The sequence below is a fragment of the Canis lupus genome, chromosome 37, assembly GCF_003254725.2.
Source record: "Canis lupus dingo isolate Sandy chromosome 37, ASM325472v2, whole genome shotgun sequence".
NCBI lineage: Eukaryota > Metazoa > Chordata > Mammalia > Carnivora > Canidae > Canis > Canis lupus.
This window is the reverse complement of record NC_064279.1, coordinates 29,102,113-29,120,371: the sequence shown is the minus strand read 5'-3', so window position 1 is coordinate 29,120,371 and position 18,259 is coordinate 29,102,113. Positions and strand designations below refer to the sequence as shown.

The following is an 18,259-nucleotide window of genomic DNA, read 5'->3' as shown; positions in this document are numbered from 1 at the left end:
TGTAAAAAATAGTGACAGGTAATAAAGGGGAAAGGCGAGAAAATGAGTAGGAAATATCAGAGAGGGAGACAGAAGAGACAGAGAGACACCTAACTCTGGGAAATGAACAAGGGGTGGTGGAAGGGAGGTGGGTGGGGTGTTGGGGTGCCTGGGTGATGGGCACTGGGGGGCGGGACACTTGACGGGATGAGCACTAGGTGATATATGTTGGCAAATTGAACTCCAATAAAACATACAAAACTTTCTTAAAATATGCCCATGAAGGTCTGCTAGGTAAAATAGAACCTTTCCAGTAATTTTTTCTTTTTTAAGATTTTACTAATTAGAATGTGAGTGCGGGAGAGAGCCAGCCTGAGCAAGGAGGGGCAAGTGCAGAGGGAGAGGCAGCCTTCCCCACAGAGCTGGGGCTCCATCCCAGGCCCCTTGGGATCATGACCTGAGCCAAAGGTAGACACCTAACCTACTGAACCACCCAGGCACCCCTAGAACATTACCCATATTTTTGAAATGCGCCCAGGCTACATCTGTTCTTTTTTTTTTTTTTAAAGATTTTTTTTTTTTTTATTAATGATAGTCACAGAGAGAGAGAGAGGCAGAGGGAGAAGCAGGCTCCATGCACCGGGAGCCTGACGTGGGATTCGATCCCGGGTCTCCAGGATCGCGCCCTGGGCCAAAGGCAGGCTCCAAACCGCTGCGCCACCCAGGGATCCCAGGCTACATCTGTTCTATTCCACTCCAAACTACTCTTATTTCCATCCCTTTTTTTTTTTTTTAGTTTTACCATCTATTTATGCATGCCTTAACAATATACTCCCTAGGCTAGCCTGTTTTTCATTTTTATATCCATGACACCATACTGTCTACATGCTTCTGTGATTCACTTTTCTCAAAATTCTTTTTTTTTTTAATTTTTATTTTTTTATGATAGTCACACAGAGAGAAAGAGAGAGGCAGAGACACAGGCAGAGGGAGAAGCAGGCTCCATGCACCCGGAGCCCGACGTGGGATTCGATCCCGGGTCTCCAGGATCGCGCCCTGGGCCAAAGGCAGGCGCCAAACCGCTGCGCCACCCAGGGATCCCCATCAAAATTCTATTTCTATGACTTATCCAAGTTTATACATACAGCTGTAGTTCATCTGCACAGCTGCATGGTGTTTCGTTGTGTGGATTTATCCTAATTTTGCGTACTAGCATTGATGGATGTTGGGTTGTTTCCAGTTTTTGTTTTTGTTTTTTTAATCTTTTTAAATTTTTTTTTTATTTTATTATTTTTTTTAATTTATGATAGGCACGCAGTGAGAAAGAGAGAGAGAGAGAGGCAGAGACACAGGCAGAGGGAGAAGCAGGCTCCATGCACCGGGAGCCCGACGTGGGATTCGATCCCCGGTCTCCAGGATCGCGCCCTGGGCCAAAGGCAGGCGCCAAACCGCTGCGCCACCCAGGGATCCCTGTTTTTGTTTTTTTAAATAAAGAAGTGTGACCTTGAACATTTTTATTCGCTCTCCTAGGGCACATGGGTAAGAGTTTCTCTGGGGAATATTCCTGGGAGTGTAACGGTAGTCAAATACGCACATGTTCTGCCTTTCTAAGTAAGGCATCTTTTCCACATATTTTCCAAAGTGATTGCATCAATTTATACTCTCGATTCCTGCCAACATTTGGTTTGGTCAGACTTCCATGGTTTTACTGATCTGGTAGGTATGGAAATGTATTTTATTATGATTTTAACTTGCCTTTCCCTAATTTCTAATGCAAGGAGAACTTTATTCATGCGGATTGGCCAGCCTATCTTTCATTTCTAGGAAACGCCACCATCTCCTTCCTGCTCCCCAGCTGGCCCTACAACGCATTTTGTGATATACTAGCTCAGTGTTTTCCAAATATTTTTCCTATCAGTCAGCTGAGCACTTGTGAGGAGGACTTGCGGTCCAGTTTCCTCTTTTCCATTAGAATCCTCTAAATGTTCAGTCCTGGAGCAGGTTAAAGATGAAAAGCAGGATGCCTGTGCTGGGCGTTATGGGGAGAGGAGAAGAGAAGGCCCTGGTGGTTTGAAGCAAGCAGGAAACCGACCAGGAGGGTAGATGACGGACAGCTGCCGGATTTCGAGGTCCTCCGTGGTAAGAACTGTGTTAATGACCTATGAGCATTTGTAATCCTTAGGATAATCCTCTAAGGTGTAGGTTATCCCTGCTTTATAAATAAGGCAAATGAGGTTCAGCAGTAACAGAACACTTTGGCCTGCCCAGCAGAGAGCAGGTCAGCGAGCAATAATGAAGGAGGGCCTGTATTCACCGAGAGCTGAGTATCCGTTTGGCAGATTTTATTGGGCAGCGGGGATGTTTGCCACTGACTGGGCCCCTGCCTGTTATGTTGGGCACTGGGAAGGGATTGCCTGCAGTCATGGGGGGAAGCTAATCTAGTGAAAGCCTGCCTGAATGGTAGTCGGAGAGCCTAAGTGCCACCCACCTCCTGCCCTCACCTGAATAGCTTCGGAGGCCTCCCTCCCTGTAGGGTGGAAAGAGGGGCAGGTCTCCCCCATGAAACTGCCTCAGCTCTGCCTCGAGGGTTGGGTACCGCAGTGCTTGTGCCTCAGTCTCACCAGCGGGAAAATGGGAATAACGATCACCTGCATTGGCGTATTTCCTGTAACAAATAATCACAAACGTGGCGGGTTAAAACAAGTTTATTCTGTCGCGGTTGGGGAGGTCGGAAGTCCAAAATCCCACCGGTCCGCTCCAGAGGTCAGCGGAGAATCCTTTATTGCCTCTTCCGTGTCGCGGGGCTGCTGGCATTCCTCGACTTGTAGCGACATCATCATCATCATCCTCTCTGCCCTCTGGGGTACACTGTCCCTCTTCTGTTTCTATCAAATGTCCATCTGCCTCCGTCTTCAGAGGATGCACGTGGCTGCACGGAGGGCCCGTTCTGATAATCCAGGATAATCCATGCGCAGATCTTTAATCTGCAAAGACTGTTTCCAAGCGAGGTAACATTTGCAGGGGCCTGGGCGGGGGGAGGGGCACCGAGCCTCTTACGTTCAGGGCGGTCCGAGGAAATCTGCTAATGCGGCCAGAGGGCGGAGCACGGCACCTGCCAGCAGACAGCACTGTCTAAAATCAGTTTTTCCCCTTCTAAAAAGGCGTCTAAGGAAGCCTCCTGTAAAAGGCTGCCGCTAAGCTGAAACCCAGGTGTAAGACTTACAAGGACACAGGGAGGCTGCATGTAAGCGCGGAGGATGAGGCCCACGCTGCAGAGCGCCGGTCCCTGCGGCTCCCGGAGCTCAGGTGCGCGCAGGCTCTCCCCAGGGATGCCCCAGGCCACGCCCACCCGCCCGCCTCCCGGAGAGGACGCTCCGCCCCCAGGCCCCGCCCCCGACGTGCCGTCCCTTGTGCCCCGCCCACTAGCGTGGCGTCCTCCGCCCTTAGCGGGTTAGCCGCGTGAGGGCCTTTGCAGTCTGGCCCTTCTCCTGCCTGTCGAGTCGTAGCACATTCTATCCGATTTCGTCTCCTTTCTGAGCCTGCACGTCATTCATACAACACAGATGGATCTTTAGCGTTTCATTGTGACAATCTGCTTGCCTCCAGGTGAAAAACGAGGCAGAAGCAACTGGAAGAAGACCGGCAATATCGAAGACAGCCCGTGCGGGAGGGCGCCGGGGTCCTAGGCGCCCCGGGAAGGAGCCCCGGCGGGTTCAGGGCGCAGGCGCAGTGGGGCCTGACTCGCCATGCCGACTGTCAGCGTGAAGCGGGATCTGCTCTTCCAAGCCCTGGGCCGGAACTACAGTGAGTGCCGGGCCGGGTCCTGGCTCTGTGTGTCCCGCGGAGGCCGGGGCGCCTCGCCGCGGTGTGTGCGGCGGCGCGTCCCGGGGCACCTGCGTGCTGTGCCTGTGCCCGTGCCCCGGGCGGGGGCGGGGGCGGGGAGGAGCAGCCCCGGGCGCGTTCCCGGTGCGGCGAGGAGGCTCTGCAGAGGCTCCGTCCGTCTCGTTAGGGATCTTCCTTCCTCCTGGGACCCGGAGGGAGAGGCAGGCTCCCTGCGGGGCCCCTGATGCGGGACCCGCGCAGGAGGCAGGAGCCCCGGGAACTCGGCCCACGAGGCGGGGGCGGAGGGTGCAGCCGCCCGCGACGCCGCTGCCCTGTCGCTCCCTCCCGGCCGTGTGCCCGGCCCTGCTCTGGGCGCTCGGGGACCCCGCGGCGCGTGACCCAGGAGGCGGCCGGCGGGGACTAACCACGTTGGTAAAACGGTTCTGGGCTGTTACAGGCCGTCAGGACCGCGGCCGGGGCACCTGGCGGAGCCCAGCGACCGGCACGCTTTGCTGGGCGGGGTCTCCCCTTCGGTTCTGGAAACCACCCCAATTCAGAAAGGGAGCACATGGGAAGCGCGGCTACCGGGGACCCTGCGGCTGCAGCCGTGGAGACCGGGTCTGCTTCGCATGGTCCTTCCTCGGCCTATGCAAGGGCCGTGGCAGCTGGTGCCCGACAGGCATTGATGGCTTTTAGGGTTTAGCATGGTAGCGGAGTCCCAGGCGGGTTCTCAGCGTGTGACCTGAAAATAGTATTTATGTATGACCCAGAGAGAGGCAGAGACACAGGCAGAGGGAGAAGCAGGCTCTCTGCGGGGAGCCCGATGCGGGACTCGATCCCGTGTCCCCAGGATCAGGCCCTGGGCCGCAGGCAGACGCTCCACCCCTGGGCACCCGGGCGCCCCAAATAGCTTTTTTTTTTTTTTTTTAATTTATTTATTTTTTTCCCAAATAGCTTTTATAACGTTTCTGAAGGTGTACATTTAGGTGCTACGTATTCCTGAAGCATTCATTATTCCTTGCAGGTATTCTGCTGTGAGTCCCTGAATACTCTAGACCTCTGAATTTAGCTCTAATTTCCTACACTTCTTATCGTATGATATGCTTAATCATTGTGCATATTTATATTTCTTAACCCATTCCTGTAAATCGCATTCTCCTCTCCATAATGGTGTATGCCTGAGTCGCACAAGACAGTTGTGGCAAATACTTGTTCAAGACCTCCGTGATCAGCTACCACCCAAGTATCTATTTCTGGGAGAGTAAATACCGTAGGTTTTTTTTTTCTTCTTTTTTTTTTTTTGTTTTTTTTTTTTTTCAAATGGTAAGACTTGGGGATCCCTGGCTCAGCGGTTGAGCGTCTGCCTTTGGCCCAGGATCGAGTCCCACATGGGGCTCCCCGTAGGGAGCCTGCTTCTCCCTCTCCCTCTGCCTCTCTCTGTGTGTGTCTCTCATGAATAAATAAATAAATCTTTTAAAAAAATGGTGATGTTTTTAGGTATATTCTCCAGCTGCCCCCTCCTTTTTTTTTTTTTTTTTTTGTCTTATTGAGAACCATCAGGCAAGCTTGATTTTTTTTTTTTCCTCCTCCCCCCTCCAAGTATCCATCAGCTACTGACTTTAAAATTTCAGGCAGAAAGATTGATACTGAGATTTACTTAAGACAGATCAGAAATAATCATTAGTTAATGTCATGTGTTCTCTCTTGAAACCTTTGATTTAATTGGGTTAAGGTTAAAGTTGAAAAGCATGTTTAGCCAAGTATCTAGTTTCCAAGTAGTATGGGTCTGTCTTCTTACCCTCTTTTTTTTTTTTGTCTTTATTTTCAGATAATACCTCATTCACTCTTTTGTACCCCCCTTTTCTTCAGTCCCTCCAAGGTTTGCTTTTTGTCCTAAATTCCATTGTTACTACCAGTCACTGGCTTCCCCTTCATCTCTACTTATATGGGATATTTCTGAGGTGCTTTTGTTCTGGTCATTTTGCTTTTTGGGGGCAGTTTTATCTCTTTAGTCTACCTTTTAAATCACCTTTCTGCTCAGGTGTTTTCCTCTTGCCACTTTTTTCTTATTAACTGATTTGTGATCGCTGTTCAATTCCAGTCCTGCTCTGCCTGGATGTGATTGCTGACAGTACTGCCAGAGCCACCTGTGCCAAGTCTGTGGCCCTCTTGAGGCCTAAATGGGGTTGGAGAATGTAATTCCACGTTCACTCAAGCACTTGTGGGCAGGCCTGTGCTCCTTGCACATTCTTGATCAGAGACTTCAGTGCCTCCCACCTTGATGTCTCCCTAGGATGCTTACAGTATGGTGGCTGATTTGTCCCAGAGTGAGAGGTCTCAAGAGAGCAGGGAATTGAGTGTTCAGAGTGATGTCTCAGAAGTGACATGCCATCCCTTCCAATGTTCTTTGGGTCACACAGACTGATTCAGCACAGTGTGGAGAGGGCCTGCACAGGGGAGTGAATACCAGGAGGCAGGTAGTTTTATTTTATTTATTTATTTTTATTTTTATTTTTATTTTTATTTTTATTTTGGAGGCAGGTAGTTTTACAGGCTGGCTACCAGCCTGCCCTTGGCCCCCAGTGACTTCTGTTCCTCCCACATGAAAATCTGCTCACTCGTTCCCAAGGATTCCAGAAGTGTCATCCATTACAGCAACAGCTCAAAATCCAGAATCTCCCCTGAATTGGGCCCAGGTGTGGTTGAGGCTCTTCAGGTGTAGTTCCTTAAGTACAGCTGCTTGAATAGTTACTCTTGGTTTCAGAGACTAAAGAGACACGTGATCACACAGCCCCCCCCCCCCCCCCCCCCCGTCCTCCCATCCAGTGGTGAGACAGGCATAGGGTAAGAACTATACATAGTCCTTTTCAAAAGGGAAAATGGGAAACACAGAGGAGCCCTCGGTCCATGGCAGTTCTGAAATTGAGCTGGCACTTGTTGGACCTTCTTGAATAGTAGGACTCAAGGCCTGGGATCATCGTCCGTGGCTTTTAGTCGGATTCTAGGTTCTTGGTTGTGCTGAGTGACTTAATTATTTTGGTGAAAGAAGGCAGGTGCTTTACATCGAATTAGTTTTTTCAGTCTGTTACTTGTTAATGGAATTTTGGTGGTTTGAAGACTTCATTTTGTTCTGTCCCTTTCAGTTCAGGCTTACAATGTTCCTGCCTATGTATTTCCTTATTGGATTTTGCTAGTTTCCATTTCATTAGCAAATAGCCACACCACTCACAAATCTCTGAAATAAGGGGTTTTGTACCTTGGGCTTTTGCTGATACAGTGACCTTGATTAAATTCAGCTGTGCATGGGGCACCTGGGTGGCTCAGTTAAAAATCTGCCTTGGGCTCAGGTCATGACCCCAGAGTCCTGGGATCGAGCAACACGTCAGGCTCCTTGCCCAGTGGGGCTCTGCTTCTCCCTCTCTCTCTGCTTCCCCCCCCCCTCACTTGTGTTCTCTCAAGTAAATAAAATCTTTGAAAAATAAACTCAGTTGTGTGACTGAATTTGTGAGGCACACCCTTATAGTGCCTTTTATCTGAGTGAATAGTACTTTTAATCTTCTCGAAGATTTTCCAAAATCTTAAGATTTTGCAATTATATCCTTGATTTCATCTTTGGAACGTTCTTTCCTGGCAATGCCGTGGATTTACTCTTTGCTTAGAAGTCATTTCTGAATTTTAGCACATTTTTACATCTTAGGAGGCTGAGAATTTTTAAAACCATCTAGTCTTGGCTCCTTTTTTTTGGTCTTTAGTTTGTCACTTCTCTCACATTATAAACAGAAAAAGAAAAAAGGTGACAGCACTGTTGGGAATCTTAGCTACATCACCCAGTTGAATACACAGACAGTAGAAAACCTAACTGGTCAATAGCATCGCTTGCTAAACTTCTGCTTTTACCTGCAAAGGGTTCTTCTTTGCCAGTTTCTGGTACACTACCTCCCTTTCCTCCATATCCTCACCTGCATCCTTATTAAAGACTGTGAGGCTTCTTGTAACAGCTCTTTCAAGACCTTTGAGGTTTTGATTTACACTTTCCTCAAAGCCCACTCCCTGATTCTAAAGCCATCCCTGTATTTCCTCCGTATTTTGTCTGGCAGCACTCCATTTCCAGAGACGAACTTCTATTCTCTATTGCTGCACGAGAAAATACTCCAGTGCATAGGAGTGTAAGACAAGTGATTATTATCTCATAGGTTTTGAGAGAGGAATCAAGGAGTGGCTGAGCTGGGTGCTTGTGGCTCTGGGCCCTGATTAGATTGCAGGCAGGCTGTCAGCTGGGTCTGCAGTCCTTTCCAGGCTTGGCTGGCTGAGGAATATGCTTCCAGGATCACTCGTGTGTCTGCTTCTGACCTCCGTTCACATGAGGGTGTGAGTACCAGGAGTGGGGATCACGGGCCTGGAGTCCCAGACTTCCTGCTCTCAGCCTTCCCACCTCCCATACAGCGCCTGAGCCTTACAGATTTTGCCTTTGACATTCCTCACATTCTTCCTTCTTCTGACCCACTGCTGCTCCCTCAGCAGAGTCCTCACTGCCGTACCACATGTACCATTGCAGAAGCCTCCCTGCTCCAATCTATCCACCGCTCTGCTACCGTTGTTTAGGATGCAGATCTAACTGTGCTTTTGCCCTGTGGAAAATCCTTCGGCGTAACCCCCGCTGCCTGCAGGTGGGACAGAGCAAGTCCCTTGGCATGTGCGTTCTTTCTGCTGGAACATCGTATCTCTTCCCGACCTTATCCTTACGCTTCATCCATATCGAACTTTCCAAATTTGCCATGCTGTTGTCCCACTCCCCCACAAGCCTTTGTGCGAAGCCTTAGCTGATTCTGACTGAAGCTGATTACTTCCTTTGTGCCATCTCTGTACCTTGCACTTAACTGTATTTACACATCTGACCTCTTTATTAGAGTAGGAATTTTTTTTTTCCATAGCCTTGGCACCTAGTCCAATGCCTGGCATATAGTAGATAACTCTTAAGTGTTAAGTTGAAGTTCATTGTGAAGGTCAGAATCTTAAGACCAGCTACTCACTAGGATATACTGGTGATGATGGTTTGTGTTCAGTTTTTGATAACGACAAAATCCCCCTAAATGCTGTTTGAGGTAGCAAAGTAGGATATAACTTCAAGGAAGAAAATTGTTAATTATTGCAGACCTACTAGTTTCAGGGTGCTATGCCAATCCATTACCTGCGTAATGTCATTGAAATCTTTCCCAGAGTTCCATGCTAAAAATAAACGGCTGTAAAATGCTATCTTATGGATGAGGCCTAGGAGTCAGGAATTTTACATAAAGTGCCAAGCTCTTAGAGCTAGTGAGTGAGTTGGAGTTCAGACTCCGACTGGCCTATCTCCAAAGCCTGCCAATCAGACCTCAGAATTTTATTTATTTTTAAAGATTTTATTCATAAGAGATAGAGGCAGAGACACAGGCAGAGGGAGAAGCAGGCTCCATGCAGGGAGCTCGACGTGGGACTCATCCCGGGACTCCAGGATCACGCCTTGGGCCAAAGGCAGGCACTAAACTGCTGAGCCACCCAGGAATCCCCAGGCCTCAGAATTTTAAATGATAGGATTTACGTGACCTTATCCCATTGTGTAGGACCTGTGTTTTGGAGCCTACTTTATACTTGATACCTACTTAACAGGTTCTTTTTCTAAGAAAATGTGAACTTCCCAGAGTAGGTAACCTAATTCTGTAGTTGCTGTTAAATGAATTAGCCCTTAAAGAGTTCTTTTCAGGGGTGTTTGTTTTTTGGTTGCTTTTTTTTTTTTTTTTTTGGTTTTAAAATGGTGCTGATGCCTGGTAATTAATATGTTTGATATAGAGCAGTTATTAAGAAAATGCAGTTTATATACTATCATTTATTTTTTTAAAGATTTTATTTATTCATGAGAGACATAGAGGCAGAGACATAGGCAGAGGGAGAGGAGAAGCAGGCTCCATGTAGGAAGCACAGTGTGGGACTCGATCCTGGGACTCTGGGATCATGCCCTGAGCCAAAGGCAGACACTCAACCGCTGAGCCATCCAGGCATCCCTACCACTTTCATTTAAACTGAGCAGATTAAAATTAGCAATCTCTCTTTTTTTTTTTTTTTCCAGCCGACGAAGAATTTGATGAACTATGTTTTGAATTTGGTCTGGAACTTGATGAAATTGTATGTATTGAATATTTTAAAAAATATTTCATGTATAACTGCGTTTTTCAGAAGTATACTATATTTTGTTATGGTTAGAGCAAGATGGAACATTTGTGGGCTCTGGTGATTTCTGTGTTCTTGGTGTTCAGGAGCTAAGCTCCAGTTCTTAGAGTATCTGGTGCTTTCTTTAAAGTCTTAGAAAGGGTTCATGCATTAAATTGTGTACAGTCACCTTGAGTTATTGAGCTAATGCTGTGCAGATGGATAGACCATCTTGAGTAACCCAGAATGGCAGTGTGCTCCCTGGCAGTGAGGTGCCTTTTTACAAATTAATTAGCAAACGGGGCCTGGGGAGCAATGGAACCATTACTTTAGCCAGAGTGAGAGTTCATGCTTTCTTGGCTGGTAGGTCCCCCTCCTTCATTTCCTCTGTGCCCCTATTGCACCTTCCTCTGTTCCTGTTTAGCCAGTATTAATTCATTCCTAATCATTACTGTAGACCCTGACCTTGTAAAATGATCTGTTTTTTTAAGAGTTGCTTATAAAAATCCTTATAAAGCATATTCCTAGTCTTTTAGTTGTATAATTAAAATACTTATAAAAAGTTTATTTGCAAAATACATTATTAATAGTTACATAAGACATTGTATTTATAACTAAAATACTTTTATGTTTTTCTTGTAACGTTATTTTTTCTTAAGCCTTTTTTTTTTTTAATTTATTCAGTGTTAAAATACTATGAGATTTAGGCTGACAAAAACATACATTGACTTGCCTCGGTTTTTTCTGCTTTTTTACTGATGTTACAGGGTTTGTTTTTGTTAATGAGCATCTTTAGGCTTGAAATTGGCTAAGATTTCTCTAAGTTACTTATTAATAAGACTTAGTTTCAGGCTGTAGGATATCTAAACATTGGACAGGATATCAGAAAATCTGAGTATTCAAGCTCCTATATTTACGAGCTGTGTAAACTACATTGCTTCTCTGGGCCTCCTTTTCATCTATGAAATGGGGGCTATGAATTATATGATCTCTATAGATCCCTTCCAGCTCTGAAATTTCTGTGGTCTTTGATTTCTGTAAGGTTTTTGTTAGCCCTCACAAACCCGGCTTTCAGACACAGTCTTTGTATGAATTGAGGTACTGAAATGAAAGATGTAAGCTGGTGTGTCCTTTCTGCAAGGGGACTAGTCTTTTTTTCTTTTTAAATTCAGATGTCTTAATTTCTCTGCTTACCACATTTTCTCCTCTTCCTATGAGTCCCTCCTGAAACATCACATTCCCTGTGATGGCAATGATGAGAGCATAACATGAAGGGAGGCAGAAGGAGGAAGAAGAATTAGAATTTAAATAAAGCTCAAAGAGGTCAATAAAATTGCTGTTTTTTTTTTTTTTTTTTTTTGTTAAGATTTTATTTATTTATTCATGAGAGACAGAGAGGCAGCGACACAGGCAGAGGGAGAAGCAGGCTCCATGCAGGGAGCCTGATGAGGGACTCAATCCCGGGACTCCGGGATCACGCCCTGGGTCAAAGGCAGGTGCTAAACCACTGAGCAACCTAGGCGTCCCAAATTGCTGTTTTTTTAAGTTGAAGTATAAGCGACATATAGTATCTTATCTCAGGTGTATGTTGTAGTGATTCTTATCTCTCTTGCCAATGGTTATCTTTGAGAAGATCTGTTATTCTTTGCTATAATATGGTGACAGATATTCTTAAGCTTTTGGCTACTGGATTAAAATTATTCTAGTGTTTCTTCTCTTTTTGGTTACCTTTACTCTTCTCTATACCTTTACTATTATTAGATCGCTTCCCATTGTGCCATAATCTCTTCTGATTTTTTTTTTTAATTTTTTTTATTTATTTATGATAGTCACAGAGAGAGAGAGAGGCAGAGACACAGGCAGAGGGAGAAGCAGGCTCCATGCACTGGGAGCCTGATGCGGGACTCGATCCCGGGTCTCCAGGATCGCGCCCTGGGCCAAAGGCAGGCGCCAAACCGCTGCGCCACCCAGGGATCCCTCTCTTCTGATTTACACCACAGTTCTGATCTCTTCAGATGTTTTTTTGTGTTGTTTTTTTTTTTTTTTTTTTTTAATATTACTCATTCTGTTGCTTCTAGGCTTGGGGTGCCTACTGGATTTAGCTTTTAGAGTCATTATAAGAAGTCCTATTTCTTCTATTTGGTGAATCATCTTTATTTTGCCTCTTTGACACCTTTTGTTGTTGCTGCTCTATGTACTTGGTAGTGGTATTTTCTTTTAAATCTGGGATGGGCAAACTCTTTGTAAAGGTATTGTAAGCCTGGTAGGTGGTGTAGTCTCTATCACAATTCAGCTGTTAGTATGTAAGTCACAACAGCTAACATGTAAACAAATGGGCCTGGTGATATCCCATTAAAACTTTACTTACAAAAATAGGTGGTAGGCATGATTTTGACTGGTGGGCCATAGTTTGCTGACCCTTTCTTGAGATGAGTTAGCGCTGTTCTGGAATGACTGAGGATGCTAGATATCCGAACTCAGCAAAAAAATTGAGTATTTTTACTTGAGAGAAAGTGCATGCATGCACATGAGTGGGAGAGGGGTAGAGAGAGAAAGAGCCTTCAAGCAGACTCCCTGCTGAGCAGGGAACCTGATGCTGGGCTTGATCTTAGGACCCATTAGATCATGACCTGAGCGGAAACCAGGAACTAGATGCTCAGCTGAGCTATCTTGGTGCCCCTGTAGTTACTACTTTGTAGCACTGACAACTAATTTTTCAAAAGAATTTAGATCTATTGTGCTTTATTTTTTGGGCTTGTTTTAGACTTCTGAGAAAGAAATCATAAGTAAGGAACAAGGTAATGAAAAGGCAGAAGGAGCCTCTGATGTTGTTCTTTACAAAATTGACGTCCCTGCCAATAGATATGATCTCCTATGTTTGGAAGGATTGGTTCGAGGACTTCAAGTCTTCAAAGAAAGGTAAGAGAATATGTCTATTAAATACTTTGCTCAGATTTCTTTTGCTTGGCATTATCAGCAACTCTGTTTAAGTCTTTGGAAAAAAATTTGTTGGGCAGGTGTACAGCTTTAAGTTTGCATAGAGGGTGAGTTAGAATAAGATTCATGCAGATTATAACCATTTAAAAATTTGCATTTTGAGGGGATCCCTGGGTGGCGCAGCGGTTTAGCGCCTGCCTTTGGCCCAGGGCGCGATCCTGGAGACCCGGGATCGAATCCCATGTCAGGCTCCGGTGCATGGAGCCTGCTTCTCCCTCTGCCTGTGTCTCTCTGCCTCACTCTCTCTCTCTCTCTGTGTGACTATCATAAAAAAAATTAAATTAAATTAAATTTAAAAAAATTTGCATTTTGAGTCCTAGCTTTACATCTGGAGAACTATTTAAAGCTGGAGTAGTTAATGATTTTATGGCCTTCTATAAAAAAGTTAAGGGGGGAAAAAAGTTAAGGGGATTCATGTGAATTTTTTCAGTAATCCAGTTGAAATACATGAGTAATTTGATTTGTTAAAGGTGGGAGGAAAGTAGAGGTGACAAAACTTTATATGCTATTTGCTTAAGAACTCTAAGGAAGCTCAGGAGTAGAGGTTTCTAACTGGAAAACTGAAGATCTTACGATGGCTCTCTGATCATGGACAAGTTCATTGGCCTCTGTAGTTTGAATCTCCTAATTATTTATTTACTTATTTATTTTGAGAGAGAACAAATGTGCGCCTGCTTGAGCCAGTGAGGGGATCAAAGGGGAGAGAGGAGGAGAGAATCTTAAGGAGACTCCGTGCCCCAGTGTGAAGCCCTACACGGGGCTCAGTCTCATAACTCTGAGATCATGACCTGAGCCAAAATCAAGAGTCACATGCTTAACCGACTAAGGCGCCCCTCAGCCTCCTGATTTATAATGGATATTTTTAAGTCCCCTTCCAACTACTCATGTAATGAATACAATGAATATATAAAGTGAAAAAGAGGTGAAACAAGAGCACTTATCAAAAATAATTATTTTTGGTTTTGATGACCTATCATCTGGTGAGCTGCAAAAGGATGAGTGTCTGGCCGATGGGCTAGACTCTGAACCAGTGAGGTTTTGGGTGATTGATGGGTATGGGTGAAAGGGTGATAATTAGGCATTTGGTTTAGGTGGTTAAAATTTGGAAAGTGACTCCATTGCTTCTCTGTGTGTGACAATCAGACCCTTATATTTTAGGGCCAACGATGATCCCTTAAGGTGCATTTTCCAAATCTGCTTGATGGGAGTCCTTTACTCCTAGCAGGCACCTGATTCTTATTCTCAGACAGAATTAGGAAAGTGACTTAACCCTGTTGCTATTCAGGGTGTGATCACTCTGTGGACCAGCAATCCTCTCTGTCCTCTGAGAGCTTGTTAGGAATGCAAAATCTCAGCCTCTACTCAAGACCTATTGAATCAGTCTGTGGTTTAACAGATTCCCCCCTTGACTGTAAGCACGTTCAGGTTTGAGAAGCACTGAATTAAAACAGTAGTTCTCAGTCTCTCCTGATAAGAATTACCTGCACTTTGCCTTCAAAATGTACCACTTCCTGGGTCTTTCCTTTAAATATCCTAATTCAGTATATCCAGATGGGACCAGGCAATCTGTATTTTTAATAAACCCTGCTTTTCTTAGAAGCTCAGAGTCTCATGGTTGGAATAAAACTTTAAAGGCTATCAATCTTTAAAAACAGAAGTTAATAAGTCTAGCCCCTCAGCTGATGTAAATGCTTCCTCTATGGTTGCTTGGTGCTTTTCTAGCCTCTGCAGACCCTCCAGTGACTGGACACTTCTTACTGGGAGGCATCCTATACCATTGTTGGACAACCATAAATGTTAGAACGTTTGATTTTTGTTTTTAATATTTAGCCTAAATCCGGTTTGCTATAACTTCAACCTACTGTCTTAGCTCTGTTCATTTTTTATATTTTTACACAGAATGCAGTTTGCCAACCATTTTTTGTTAAAAATCAAGTTTGTTTTATATCCTTTTAGGATAAAGGCTCCAGTGTATAAACGGGTAACACCTAATGGAGAAATCCAGAAATTGATCATCACAGAAGAGGTAATAAAGGATAGATTCTTATTTTCCTTTTTAAAAAGTATCCTTTGTGTATAGAAGATGGGGAGGAGAAAGGAACAAAACTGATCTTTCTGCCAAATATAATTTTCTTTGATCACTTGGACAAAAATAGACCTATATTTAGCCTTTAGCTTTTAAAAACTATCAATTTGTTCCTTTCATTTACCGGTGAAAGCAAAGCATTTGTTTTCTTGAATCATTTTGGAAAATAACAAAAAGTGTTTATTTAAAAAACTTTGAGATAGATTAAGTTATGGCATATTAATAAAGTTTAAAGAAACTTTGGGGGACATTATTTTGATAAAATTAGCCTGTAAGGAGTTTGCTCATAGTTGATAATTTTTTCTGTTGTTGAGTAAATTTTCAGAAATTTTACTGAAATGTAAATTGCACGGGAAGGGTGACTGTCTCTTGCCACCACTATATGTTTGATTGAAAGAGTACATATGCTTGTTTGTGAATTTGCGATCATATCAGAATGCAGCTAACTTTCTTTCACAAGATGTTATTAGAAAAGCCCAGGTATGGACAATCTCTAACGGTACAATGAACTTCAGACAGCTAAAATACGTCCTTATGCTGTGGCAGCAGTTCTACGAAATATAAAGTTCACTAAAGATCGATACGACAGCTTCATTGAACTTCAGGAGAAATTACATCAGAATATTTGCAGGTTTGTGGTGGCATCTTCTTTCCCCCTTGCCTTCTCTGTTGCTCTTTTTCCCCTCTTTCCCTCCCTCCTTTCTTCCTCTGCAGGTTTTTTCAGAACATTTCTAAATATGTGAGAATAACAAGAGTTTAAATTTGCTTAACTAAATTTAAATAAGCTTACATCTTACCCGATAGCTGTTTGTTACTGTTATGAAACAGTACATGTATGTAGAAATAAGAGCTCTGTTTGGAGTACTATATAGAGAAGAAATATCTAGTCCTAGAGATTTTCTTGGTTTCTATGTTGTGTTTTTGTTGTTCAAATTATTAGTAGCGGATTATCTACTAAGTGTTAAATGAGAGTAATTTAAAATATGACTTGTCATTTTTGGAAAAATTTCTGGTTTTGATGTCCCTTCTTGAGTATAATTAGAAATTTACAGATGAAACTTGACTTTTTTTTTTTAAAGATCTTATTTATTCATGAGAGGCACACAGAGAAGAGAGAGAAAGGGGGGGAAGAGACACAGGCAGAGGGAGAAGAAGGCTCCATGCAGGGAGCCTGACTTGGGACTCGATCCCAGGTCTCCAGGATCAGGTCCTGGGCTGAAGGCAGCGCTAAACCGCTGAGCCACTGGGGCTGCCCTGAAACTTGACTTCTGAATAACTGAATTTTCTTACTACTGTTCAACATTACTATCCATCATTTTCCATGTGCTCCTTTTACACAGTGATCTTCAGACCTATATAATTTCTGAACTCCTCAAGGTCAAGGAAGGTAACAGTGGGAGTCCTTGAACTAACTTCAGTATTTAAGAAATCCTGATGGAAATTATAGATTTACTTACTGATAAACATTAAGCTTTAGCCAACATATCAGGGTTTTTTTTTTTGTATTGGTCCTGAAGTACATCAGCATATCTTATGCTGATCAAAAGATATGATTAAGTTATAGATTCCTTGAATAAAATAGAAAGTTTTTATTGTAACTTCAGTTTGGTAAACTGGAGATTGAAGAGGCTTCTATGTAAGTGATGGTCTAGGGACAGGATTGGAGGGGACCCTGGACATTTTCTTCTGGAGTAGAATATTTTAAAATAAAACACCAGTAGGTCTCTATTTCCAGAAACATCTTTATGTGGGAAAAGAAAATTCTTCAGATTCTAAATAATATTATTCCTAGTTCTTATATAAAAAAGTCTGTTAGCTAATAATCAAAACAAAAATTTAAATATAATCTCAAATGAAGAAAAATAGATTTCTGACAAGCAAGTAAGCAGTTGAGGGTGATTATCTGTTCTGGACAAAGTTTATTTGAAGAATCTATTTTTATGTAAATTGGAAGGCATTTACTCAATTCAGCGTTAACCTCTGATTATGTGGTATTTCTGGAAATCATAAGCTTTTTGAAAGGGAGAAATAAATCCCATCCTAACACTCTGGTGTGCTAGAGTCCTTTCCTGTCAGTAAATCCTGATTAACCTCTTGCACGAGTTTTGGAAACTTGTGTTTTTCAAGAAATCTATTCATTTGTTTACGTTAGCCAATGTATTGGCATAAAGTTGTTTATGATGTACTCTTATTATCCTTTTAATATCTAGTATCTGTAGTGATACCACCTTTTTCATTTGTTTTTTTTCCCTTGATCAGGGTGACTGGAGAGGTTTATCAACTGTATTGATCTTTTCAAAGAACCAGCTTTTGGTTTTATTGACTTATTTTTCCCTCCATTGATTAAGCAATGTTCTGTGTAGTGCTAATTGCTAATTCTATGGCAAGACCCTTCTGCCTACTTGATCCATTCCCATATGAAGTAGTGAGGTTTTCAGTCTGCGTGAACACTGTTTCTCCGATGAGTCTTTCCCTGGCTGCGGGTAATTTTCTCACTGCGTGCACTAATCAACACTTGGCCGAACACTTTGGGAGTTGGTGGGGAACCTCTGCAAGTTTCCAGAATCCTCGTAGCTCTCTCCACTTCAGTCTTATGCCAGTGAACTCCAGCTGTCTTAGCTTCCCTAGACTCTGTTATGTCTCTCAACTCAGGAAGTCCACTGAGCTCCAACCTTGTCCATCTTTCCTAACTTACAGTGTGGAAACCCCTCCAGGCAGTAAGCTGGGGATAGTCTTGGGGCTCACTTCACTTATTTCCAATCTGTCTGGGACTGCTACCCTTCATTGACTGATGTTCAGGGCCACCCATGAAACTATTTCCTGATTTTTGTCCCTTTTATAGTGGTTTTGGGCGAGAGAGTAAATCTAGTCTCTGTTACTCCATCTTGGCTGGAAGTGTCCAGTGAATTTTTTACCTCCCTTATCTTAGAATCCATTAAAAGTTTTTCTTTCTTTCTTTCTTTCTTTCTTTCTTTCTTTCTTTCTTTCTTTCTTTCTTTCTTTCTTTCTTTCTCTTTCTTTCTTTCTTTCTTTCTTTCTTTCTTTCTTTCTTTCTTTCTTTCTTTCTTTTTTTAAAAGATTTTATTTATTGAGAGAGAGAGAGGCAGAGACACAGGCAGAGGAAGAAGCAGGCTCCATGTAGGGAACCCGATGCGCGGGACTCGATCCCAGATCTCCAGGATCACACCTGGG

General features: G+C 43.7%; 1 protein-coding gene and 1 long non-coding RNA gene across 4 annotated transcripts in view; one reads left to right on the top strand and one right to left on the bottom strand.

Moving 5' to 3' along the window:
- Nucleotides 1–2,668: 2,668 nt before the first annotated feature.
- On the bottom strand, nt 2,669–3,355 carry LOC112656621 (uncharacterized). Its single transcript, XR_003134515.3, has 2 exons — nt 3,203–3,355; nt 2,669–3,091 (listed from the first exon to the last, which is right to left on the bottom strand). It is a non-coding gene; the product is annotated as an uncharacterized LOC112656621 (long non-coding RNA).
- A 100-nt stretch (nt 3,356–3,455) lies between these two features.
- Nucleotides 3,456–18,259, top strand: part of FARSB (phenylalanyl-tRNA synthetase subunit beta) — a 68,954-nt gene continuing 54,150 nt past the window's right edge. Inside the window, exons 1-5 of one of the 3 annotated variants that reach the window (XM_025442012.3) lie at nt 3,456–3,783; nt 9,905–9,960; nt 12,749–12,903; nt 14,938–15,007; nt 15,583–15,698. In XM_025442012.3, coding sequence (XP_025297797.1) covers nt 3,726–3,783; nt 9,905–9,960; nt 12,749–12,903; nt 14,938–15,007; nt 15,583–15,698 — 455 coding nt within the window. In that variant the 5' untranslated portion in view covers nt 3,456–3,725. The remainder of the gene's footprint in view (nt 3,784–9,904; nt 9,961–12,748; nt 12,904–14,937; nt 15,008–15,582; nt 15,699–18,259) is intronic. The other 2 variants (XM_025442013.3, XM_035710835.2) reach the window with 2 other exon arrangements.